We start from the raw sequence: 10,656 nt of genomic DNA, 5'->3' as shown, positions 1-10,656 counted from the left end.
GAAGGGATTGAGGGCAGCCCTGCCGAGAAGGACTTGGGGGTACTGGTGGATGAAAAGCTGGACATGAGCCAGCAATGTGCGCTCGCAGCCCAGAAAGCCAATCGTATCCTGGGCTGCATCAAAAGCAGCGCGGCCAGCAGGTCGAGGGCGGGGATTCTGCCCCTCTGCCTCACAAAAATGATCAGGGGGATGGAACACCTCTCCTCTGAAGAAAGGCTGAGAGAGTTGGAGTTGTTCAGCCTAGAGGAGAGAAGGCTTCGGGGAGACCTTCTTGCAGCCTAGCAGTACTTAAAGGGGGCTTCTAAAAAAGATGGGGGCAAACTTTTTAGCAGGGCCTGTTGCGACAGGGCAAGGGGGAATGGCTTTAAACTAAAGGGGGGTAGATTTAGACTAGATATAAGGAAGAAATTTTTTATGCTGAGGGTGGCGAAACACTGGCACAGGTTTCCCAGAGAGGTGGTGGATACCCCATCCCTGGAAACATTCCAGGTCAGGTTGGACGGGGCTCTGAGCAACCTGATGTAGTTGAAGATGTCCCTGCCCACGGCAGAGGGGTTGGACTAGATGACCTTTAGAGGTCCCTTCCGACCCAAACTATTCTGTGATTCTATTCTATGAAAAAAAATCTATAACTTAAAATGACATTATGGACCTGGTCCTGGGACAGAGGTACTGAACTGCTGTGATATGTGGGGGATCATGCTAAAGTGTCCTTCTCATCTTCCCATGAAGGTCTGTCTAATCTTACCTGCAATGGCTGAATAGAGCTTTTCCCCCATGAAAACTGGAGGAAGAATGACAATAGAGGAGAGAAATTAGCAACAGGAGTAAAGTATGGCACTCCCTGGCCAATCCCATATGCAATAAAATGCTTCACCAGTTTAATGTCATTTCACAGGGTAATCTTCAGCCAGCCTTGTCTAGAGACACTAGCAGCCTGCTTTGGTGCTCAGTCGTGCAAATCATTGAGTAGCACCATGAACGTACAAGGAGAGGGAATGATGAAGTGTTTTCATGTACCTTTTTCACGTGACCTTAACTCCCCAGTTCCCTTCATAAACTGAATTCTGCTCAGTTACACTAGTCTGAGTCCTTTGAAGTCAATAGATTTGCATTAAGGTGGCAAAGTTTTACCTTAGTTGGACAATCCCATAGCATAGTAATCCAATTTTTTTTTGTACATTTCACTGACACTTTTGGGATAGAGTGATCTTCACATCACCCCTTGAGTGAAAAAGGGCTTATTTTCAAAATTACTGAGTCTTCACTTTTGCCACAGTTCTTCAAGAGAGCCCAGTAGGCAGTGAGACAAATAGATTGACAGATTAGCTCCTTCTGATCTCTGCCTCACCCCTTAAGTAACAAAAAAAGAAGATAAAAGGATATTTTAGGAAAGCCACACATACAGAAACCAGAGCTGAACTTGTACAGCAAATGTTTCAAATAATGAGAAAGGTTCTTCAAATGTATTTCCACTTATTAGAGGGTCAAAGAGTTACTGGATCAGATATGAAAAAAATAGATCAGGAAAGTGCTGAGCCACCACAAGGAAATTCTAATGCAAAGGCTCAGATGGCAATGATGGATGGTTTTGGTTTTCTAGTGAGTACAGTTGTGTCAGGGCTAGGAACCAGGTTTTGGCACAAAAAAAAGGTTCATATGGAATCAGTTCTTTTAGCTCTTAAGTTGAAACATGAATTTGGTATTGACCTAATCCTGTTGCTTGCTGCCAGTAGTGACCCTTTCAATGATTTCAATGGCAGCAAAGTTACGTTAAGAATAAACTCCCACACTGAACTTCTAAATATGTAGAATATATGTTAATTTAGTCAGCCACCAAAACTTATGGCTTGAATGCCTTCTTTCCAGAATTTGAAGATGTTCGCACTTGACTTTAAAAGCAGGTTGATCTGCTTCATATATATATGTATTGTATTCTTTTCTTACAGCCTAATAGTATTAATACTCAAAAGCCAGCTCCCTGTAACAAGGAATAGTCACTGGTTTTTAAAATGGAGAAACAGAAGGTCCTGTGGCTTGCAGACTCTTTGGCTGGGAGTCACTTCCCCATGCACAGTCTTCTGAATGCAGGAGTCCAGACCCGCTCTCCCATCAGTGGATAGAGGCTGGACCCTCGAGGGGGCAAGTTCTCCACATCTTTTAGACACTGTGCCGAGTGGGATGAATCGTCTTATGGAGTCACTTTTCTCTATCCAAGGAAGCTTAGAAAATGGATTCAAACCAGACACCTAACCTCTGGGTGGATGAAGTGGTTAAGGTGAAGATGGGCCTTGAACAAAGGTTTTTCGTGTGTTGTGAAGTAGTTGACTGGAGGGCAGGAGCTCCCCTATTCTGAGCTTGGTTTGGGGGACTTCACTTGCTTGTCTCTTCCTCCCTTGAGAGGGTAAGCCTAGACAAAACCTCAGCTCTGCTCCTTTCCTGGGTAAGTATCCCCAAACCAGCTATGTTATCATGTCTTTTTTGTTCTCTCTCATGTCAAAAGGTTATTAAATTACAATAACAAATAATTTAGCTTCTTCCATATAGTGTGAAATGATATAAATGTGACACACAGCCTCTCAATAACTTTATTCCTGAGTTCCTGACTTTGTGGTGATTACGATACTTGCTTGTCCCTTTAGGCAGCAGCATGAGGAGTTTATCAGTTGAGTTACTCAGTGAGAAAGGGCCCTCTTGCTTCGTTGGGATGTGGTCTTGTAGAAGTTTTGAGGGGACCACAAGTAGGATGCGTAGGTTGAGTTCATGAATCTGGACAGGTCAAAGCATGGTGGGGATCAGCACCAGGCCACACACAAGGCAGCCAAGACAAGGCATGCCCAGAAGAAGTTGTGTAGGCTCTAGAGGATATTTAATGCCGGAGGCTGAGCAGGGGTTTGGTACCCAACAATGTTTAGGTGTTGACAATGATAGATAGGTTAACAAGTCCCTTTTGAATATCACCTTATCTCCCACTGAAACCTGACATTTAGGAGCCCAAGTCCCACTGTTCTGTGTGACAGTCAGGATTTTAGGAGCCTGTGGTGTCAAGAGGATGCTGGCACCTGTTTTTACTTCTGAAAATGCTTCCTTTTACCACTGAGACCAGGATGTGAACAAGCAATTTGCTTTAGAAAAAAAAAAATTATTTTAGAATCCACAGTAAAAATATATCTTATTATAGATTTAAGAGTTAACACTCTTAAGTGAGTAAACACTTTCTTATACTTGTTAAAATCAAATCAAATAATAAAAGCAATCTTTAGCAAAGAGTATGCTGTGGAAGGCAGGGCTGGGTGTAGTTAGGCTGGTGATGCTGGGAGAGAAGGGTACTGCAGCTAAACCACCTCCTTGGTGCATATGTGAAGTACAGCCTGTGCTAATGCCTGAGTGTGACTTTGAGGTCCCAGGAGAAGGAGAGGTAGGCACCAGTTAGTCTATCAGAGGAACTGGTCAGACCCAACAGTATGTACTGTTCTTCATATCTTTATTTTTCTTTGGGGAGGTTGTTTTGGTAACGTAGGGTGTAAAGGAAGGAGCTCTCTCCTCTTGGATCTTTTCATGGCAGTATAGGCTGTGAAGGCATCTGTTCAGGGCCAGAGGAGAATGAACGGGACCTTTTCCTCTCCACGGCAGAACAAGACTTTAATGGTCTAGTGGAAATAATTCTGTATTGCAAAGGAAGTTGATAAAATAGAACATAAACTTCTCTAATAGAGGATTTAATTACCAGGAAAGCCAGACCGAATGAAGCATTTGAGCAGAACTATTTCATTGCTGAAAAAGCAATGATTATTAATCCCCTTTCTCCAAGGCCACATTATTTATTCAGAAGGCCTTGGAGTACTAAGAAACCACATGTGTCTATATGTGTGCATGTGCTTGTATGTCTTTGTGTTGGGTTGTTTTGTTTTTTTTTTCATCCAAACAGACTGTCACTACCCTTTAAAAAGTCTCAGCTTTTCTCTGACTTCAGCCAGATTTCCAGCTAAACTGGTGCATCCACGTGATCAAGCCAAAACGGGCCAAAGTAATCAGGTCTCAGGGTTGGAAAGTAAGAACAATGGTAATGAATCAAAAGGCTTAAAAAGCTCTTAAATTGCTATTTCATTCTTGAACACACAAGCATGGCTATCAAGGTTTAACTGCAGCAGAAGGACTTATTTATTTTATTTGAGAAACAGGCACTTCTCTGAAGCCCTCTATTAGTTGATATATCAGCTTGTTCATGTTTTATGTTGTTGTTTTTCCAATATACAGTTGGAAAAGAAAGAACCGCCTGATGACGCTGGGGTGTATGCCTGTAAAGTTTTAAATGCAGTTCTGGTATTTAGCCTTTAAACTTAATGAGATTAAACACAGACTCCATCCATACAATTTACCCTAATGACTGCTTTGTAGTTGTTTTCGGCAGCCAAATCGTGTCACAGTGTCTGCCATGATCGGGCAGTAGCAGCTACTTTTAGAGGAGAAAACAGGCTGGAAACCGCCTGCTGTGAACTCAGCTGTGGCCAAACTGCCCAGGAGTGGGCTGAGAGGCTGCCAGACTGCTGGGAAGCCGCTGCAGGGACCTCCTCACCTCCACCCTTCGCCCTTCATGGCCAAAGCAGTGCTTGTTCCCTGCATCTGCACTGGGGCTGGTCTCAGCACGTCCCCTCCAGAGCCCCTCTGCGAGGAAAGCCGATGCTATGCACGGCTTTTGCCAAGTTAAGAATTTGGGCATTTACATTTTTCAACACCAAAATAATGATAAGCTCATCACCTTGAGGGTGGATAGCCTCACAAACTGCCTTTCTGGTGGTGTAACCTCTCCTTTCTGTTTAGGACAGTGTTATGCTACTGTGACCATTTTTACTGGTAGGGAAGTAACTGCTGTGTCTGAGGCTGTGGTGAGGGTGAGACTATGGGGCTTGCTTTACCTATATCCAGTTAAAGCAGTAAAATTTGTGTGTGCAAATACTCTTTGAGATTTACAAATACTGAGAATCTGTTGCTTTTATTACTCAAGGCAAAAATCCACCATGGGTGGTGGAATCAGGTCAGCTCACGGTGACTTTTTTCCACACAGACAACTTCACCCTGAAAATGCTTTCTTCTCCCCTGTCCTCCATATCCCACCCAAATACCTAATGACATAGATCTAAGCTAAGGAATTGCAACTGCAGCAAAGTCTTAGCTTGAAAATAAAGCTATGCATAGCCCCTGCCCTGCTGTGCTGGGGAATGAAACCCATGGGACGGTCCGTGTGGGTCCAGCACTGACTTCTTCAACATGAGCAAGCAAAGAGCTGCGGGGCCAGCGATCTGGTGGGGCTCCCTGTGAGCTGTTGGGCTCAATTTCATCTTGGAACTAAATCTGCACAAGGAGGGGCACAGGAAATATCTTTCTAGACAATTTTCACTGTTAATGTATTTATACTTTGACAGTGGGCACTGCTGAAAGGCTTTGGAGGCTTTGGTGACACCAGTGATCTCTATGAGGACTGGCTGAGGGAAATCATCTCAAGGCACCAAGTGATGCTCATACAATAATGCGTGTTAAATTTTGTGTGGATGGTGTCATTTGGGCTCAGTGCTGTAGCTGAATACTGATAGTTTAAAGCAAGAATAAACCAAGGCCACCCCACCAATGAAGAAGAAATCTGCAGAGATGTACTGACCTTTTGTTCATCACTTTAGTTTTCTTAAGCAGCTTTATACAGCAAGTCCCATGCAGTATGAGTTTGCAAAAATGTATTTAATTTTTATTAAGAAAGACCTTTGAGTGTAACCTGGAAGGATCAAATTAGAGATGGACCCAGTTCACTCTTCTTCCAGGATCAGACTGTGTCCCTGTATGGCTTCTTCTACATGAGTGGGCACATCCATCTCTCAATACAAGTGTGTGATTCCTATGATGCATCAAATCCAAACTGAATAAGAACATGTCTGTAGATCTACAGTAGGTGTGTGTAAAAATACATACTAACATTTTGGAGCACATTCAGACCGATTGCTAAGCCACGGTGAAAAATGGTCAACAAACAGTGAAAGAACAATTTTACTTGGCATTTTATTCACTTAACAGAAACATTCACTTATCAGGTATCACTGAAGTGCAATTTACAGAACTTAGCAGCAAATTCACATATGTAAATTCAGATTTATTTTCTTTTGTTGTCTTTTTTGTTTCTTTTTTTTACAAATATTACAAATGTACATCCATTAGTACAGTATTGCCATTCACTCATGCGTGTTATGTACAGAATCTTCACTAAGAATTACTACTGAGCAAGTTTTCCTTTGCTTCAGGAAATGCTGCGTGTAGGTCATGTGTGCTTCTGGGATGTGGTCCCATCACACTCTATCGCTGCACGTAATGAGAAGAAGTAGACATTTAAGGTCGTATTCAACCCTAGTGCAAGCAGGTGCAACTCCATTGCCTTCAGTGAGATCAGCTGATGCCCACTTGCAGTGGGGACGCGGTTTGGTCGCCACTACTAAATTCATTCCGGCAGCTGACTCCAGGATTGCATTTATGTATTTCTTACAACAAAGGATAATTCAATCACACCGTACCTTTCTTTTTGTCCTTAAAAATAACCAGGCACAGTGTTTTGTCACAGTAGCTGCAACACTGGCCTGTGGAGCTATATGCATTAGTTGAGCTGACGTCATGCCAGGGCTGGAGAAGGGTGGATGAGGGCAGGGAGATGTAAGGAGGAGCCTTGAGGTCTCTTGTGTGCTAGATAAAGACTAACCTGGAGAGGAAAAGTAGAAGACACTGCTTCCCCCTGCCCTGTGGATCTCCGCATGAGAAACCTTGTCCTCCTCTCTGGTTGCCCTGTGGTTTCTCTCCCTCGGTGGGAGCAGCCGGAGCCCCTGGGACCACCACTGCCATTGTCACCCACAGCTTCTCCCGCACCTCCAGTCGTAGGCCTGACTTCCCACCTGCCCGCTGCCCCTCTGGGCACCTTCGCTGCCCAGTTCACACTGGAGGTCTGCACCAGTGACAGCTGTGTTAGAGGTTGGGACCATGTGGAGGTACCGGGAAGCTCCAGAAGGTGCCAAAAATATTCTGAACGTTAATCAGAAGAGCTGACAAAGTGGTCGAAGTATTGACAAAATGGTTACACAAAATGCTTCCATTATTGAAATGTCTCAGGTGGTTTTGTTTTTTTTTTTAACTATTTCTACTCTAATGATTTTTGTTTAAAATATTTTTGGTAGTTAATATGGAATGTATTATTTTGCTGAGAAGGTTTCTGGAAGGGGAGAGCTTTGTTTTATCTAATTTAAAAATTCTAGTTTATCACAATTGTTTTTATACAAGACACTATAGATACATCTTGTAGTTTATAATCTAAAAATAAAATCTCATCAAAATACTGTAGCTATTCTATTGTGGGCATCAATAAACAATGTATTTACTGTATATGGCTCTCCAAACATGATAAACCCTATATAAAGAGCATCTATCTTTATTGATAGGAACAGTTTCCCGTGTAAAGGAAATTACATGGAAAAATATGAGCCTTGTGTTGTTTGAAAAGTAACTCAGCTTGACAGTTCTGAGAAAATACCAAGACAATTATCACAAATCAGTAGCAGCATGTTCTATACAGATTTAAAGAGAATCACAGGAATAAAAAGAAAACAGTAGTTATATACCCGCAAATCCTGTCATTTAAAAACCCCAAAACTGAAAGAAATATACAGGGCATTTGAAGGTTGGTTCTGCAGTGGGACTATCAAAGCCCAGTTCTCCCATGACTGTATCTTCTGCATTCTGATGAAGTTTGGGATGGTGCAAAGATGAGATTATATCAGACCCAGCCACAGTTACGAAGAAAATATTTAACTGTTGGGTGCTACTCCCCTCCTAACTGAAAAACCCCACCTGCTTTTCAAACTGCAGATGATAATAATAACAACAATACTTGGCATTTACACAGGGCCAGAATCTGAAAGCTCTTATATTGAGTAAGACCTTACCCTAGCCTGTAGTTGCATCTGCTGCACTTATGTCAATTGGACTATGTGGGGAGGTAAAACTCACTGCAAGAGTGACAGAATCTGGCTTGCACCATTGCGTATGACCAGAGCACTTTGTTCCTGCCAAGTTCCTTAGATGTGAAGCAGGTAAGTAGTATTATCCCCATTTGACAGATGGAGAAACTGAGGCAGGAAAGAGCCAAGTATCAAATGTATCTCTAGTTTGGGATGTCTTAGTCGTGGCTACCCAACCCAACGATTTTTCAGATGTCGGAGCATCCTGAGCTCACACCCACTTCATTTAGAGCCGTGGATCCTCACAAGGTTTGAAATCTGAGGCTCTGGGTCCTGGCTCCAGCCTGCCTGATTTTAGGCAGCTACCTGAAGCTCCCTCCATCGTCACACCGGTCTTCACCGGTCTTCACCGGCAGCCTCTGCAGAACTGTGCCCTCTTGAAGAGCATCTGCATCCTGGCTGGTGTCTAAAGGGCATGTGTGATGAACTGGGCCTGGGTAATTAAAATTTGCAGCGTGCAAGACTTGTGGCCAGATTTGAAGATTTGGTAGGAAGTGGTTTGTCCGAGGCGTCAGAGGGAGTAAGTGTAAAAACCGAGGGAAGCCTGACACCCGGCTTTGTGCTCAGAGCCAGCAGTGGAAAGCAGAGTTTAAAAATGCTGCATATCTTTGAGGTCCAAATTCTTTCTCACAGATTTAGGCAGCTAACAGGATGTTTTTTGCATAGAGGTTAGACATGGATGATTATGGATGCTCTGAGACCTGCTGTCATGCCGTGTGCCTGGGGTGCTTCCGTCTTTGCTCACTATTTTCCATTTTTCAGTGATGACTCTTGCACTGATTGTGTGAGGGAAAACAAACTCTATTTTGGATCAGACAGGTGGCCTGCTAATGCCTCAAATCAGTAATAACCAACAGCAATAAACAATGAAAAGCAGTATCTTTTTGGGGGTGGCATTACAATTTGGGCAGGTACATTTCTGGGAAGGGATCATGAAAAAGCAGTTTTCTAAAGTCGAGTTCAGTGCATCAGACACATTTCTATTTATGTATTTCCAACACAGAATTAAAAGCAAATATTTCCATGGAGGTTGCTATTAAATCTCAAACTGCTTCAATTCTCTCGGCTCACGCATCCTGCCTAGCCTTCTCTCCAGCTGATTTGATCCGGTCATGTAGCAAAGGTGTCAAGTGATTTATACAGTTAGTAAGAACTGATCTTGCTCTGGGGGTTTCTTCACCCAGGTGCCCAGACCGGCTTTCTGAAATGCTTTAAACAGCTGCTGCTTGACAGACTGGTACGTCTGAGCCACCAGCTTTGCCTCGCTGTACACCGATGGCATGTCTCCATGGCTTGGTATTCGTGTGCTCAGCTGCAGAACAAAAATCAGAGAAGGGGAAAAAAATAAAATAATTAAAAAAAATCAACTGATGAGCCAAAAGAAACAGGAGGCTTCAGTAGCTGTATAATCTTCCTGCCTACATTTCATAAGCAACAAACAAACTATCACTGTGCTTTGTGTGTTTGCCTTTGGTTTAACAACAAAAAAACAGGGCAGCAATAAATGCCTGTGACATGGTTTCGAGCCATTGCAAAGAGGAACGGGGTAAACAGCTTTGCCTTGGAGTGGGCATAGGCAGTAGCTAATCTTGGTGTGTTTTACAAAGGCAAAAACCTACTTCCTAATATAAAATGATTTTTAGGAAAAAAAAAGGGAAAAAATCCTTTCTGGGGATCTTTGAAGAATGTCCTCTGTTTAGCCTGGGAAGCAGGGCAGCTCAGTGTTTCCAAGTAGTGCCTAGAGACGCAAGAAGGAGGGTCCCTTCCCACACTCTCCCCTTTTCCCTCTTTAATGCGTTATCCTAAGAGATGCTGTGAAACCTGCCCAGGACAGGGCAGAAATCAGGCGTGAAGATTTGTGCTGATGTGGGAAAACCCAGTGCTCTGCTGGGACATCGGAGCTGCCCGCCGGGAGCTGCCTCGGGAGACAGCAACACATGTCCACTGCCCCTCGTCACCCAGAGCACACACGTGGGAGCAAGCACCCTTCGCTTTGCATAAGGACTAAATTAATGACCTCCTCTGACCTGCCCAAGTCTTAACAGTGCCAAATCAGCAGTGAGGTTTTGACATTATATGAAAGAAACTGAAGTCTGGAAAATGCCTTAGAGCAAGCAGGCAGGTGAAAGTCCAATGCTTACGAGCCAGGGAATAGCACCCTGTAGGAAAAAGTACCCTCGAAACACGGCCTTGGAGAGCAAACAACACTGTTTTCCTTCTGTCTAAAGAGGAGAGATGCTGAAAGGCAGATTAAAGGAAAAGGCGAATGCACAGCCTGAAATGAGCTGCTCCAGTCCGGGTGGCGCTGGCACACCATGGGGTGTATTGGCCCAGCCTGCAAGGGAGGGTGATGCTGCCAGCCCAGGCGTCAGTGGGCCACAAGCTGGCCTGGCCAGTGGTGGCTCCCCTCCAGCTGCCCCTTTGTTACCCAGAGGTGGACACCAATGACATTATCAAACACTTTGTTTTGTCAAAAGCAAAGTGCCCTGCTCAGCCATGAATTACTCCCTCCTGCTCACCCCAACCCCATCCCCAGTGCCAGCCAGGTGTAGTTCAGCTCTTCCGGCCATAGTCCTGGCCATAGCCTGCCCCAGGGCCCAGCTTGTCCCAG

General features: G+C 44.0%; 1 protein-coding gene across 1 annotated transcript in view; it reads right to left on the bottom strand.

The window, feature by feature from the left end:
• Positions 1 to 9,180: 9,180 nt before the first annotated feature.
• ADARB2 (adenosine deaminase, RNA-specific, B2 (non-functional)) overlaps positions 9,181 to 10,656 on the bottom strand; it is a 114,382-nt gene continuing 112,906 nt past the window's right edge. Inside the window, exon 10 of the mRNA XM_009325546.1 lies at positions 9,181 to 9,352. Within this exon, the coding sequence (XP_009323821.1) occupies positions 9,181 to 9,352 (172 nt within the window). The remainder of the gene's footprint in view (positions 9,353 to 10,656) is intronic.

This window comes from Pygoscelis adeliae, unplaced genomic scaffold (assembly GCF_000699105.1).
Source record: "Pygoscelis adeliae isolate BGI_AS28 unplaced genomic scaffold, ASM69910v1 Scaffold175, whole genome shotgun sequence".
NCBI classification, from domain to species: Eukaryota; Metazoa; Chordata; class Aves; order Sphenisciformes; family Spheniscidae; genus Pygoscelis; species Pygoscelis adeliae.
Note: the sequence above shows the minus strand (reverse complement) of the source record. Positions and strands in the feature narration are given on the sequence as shown.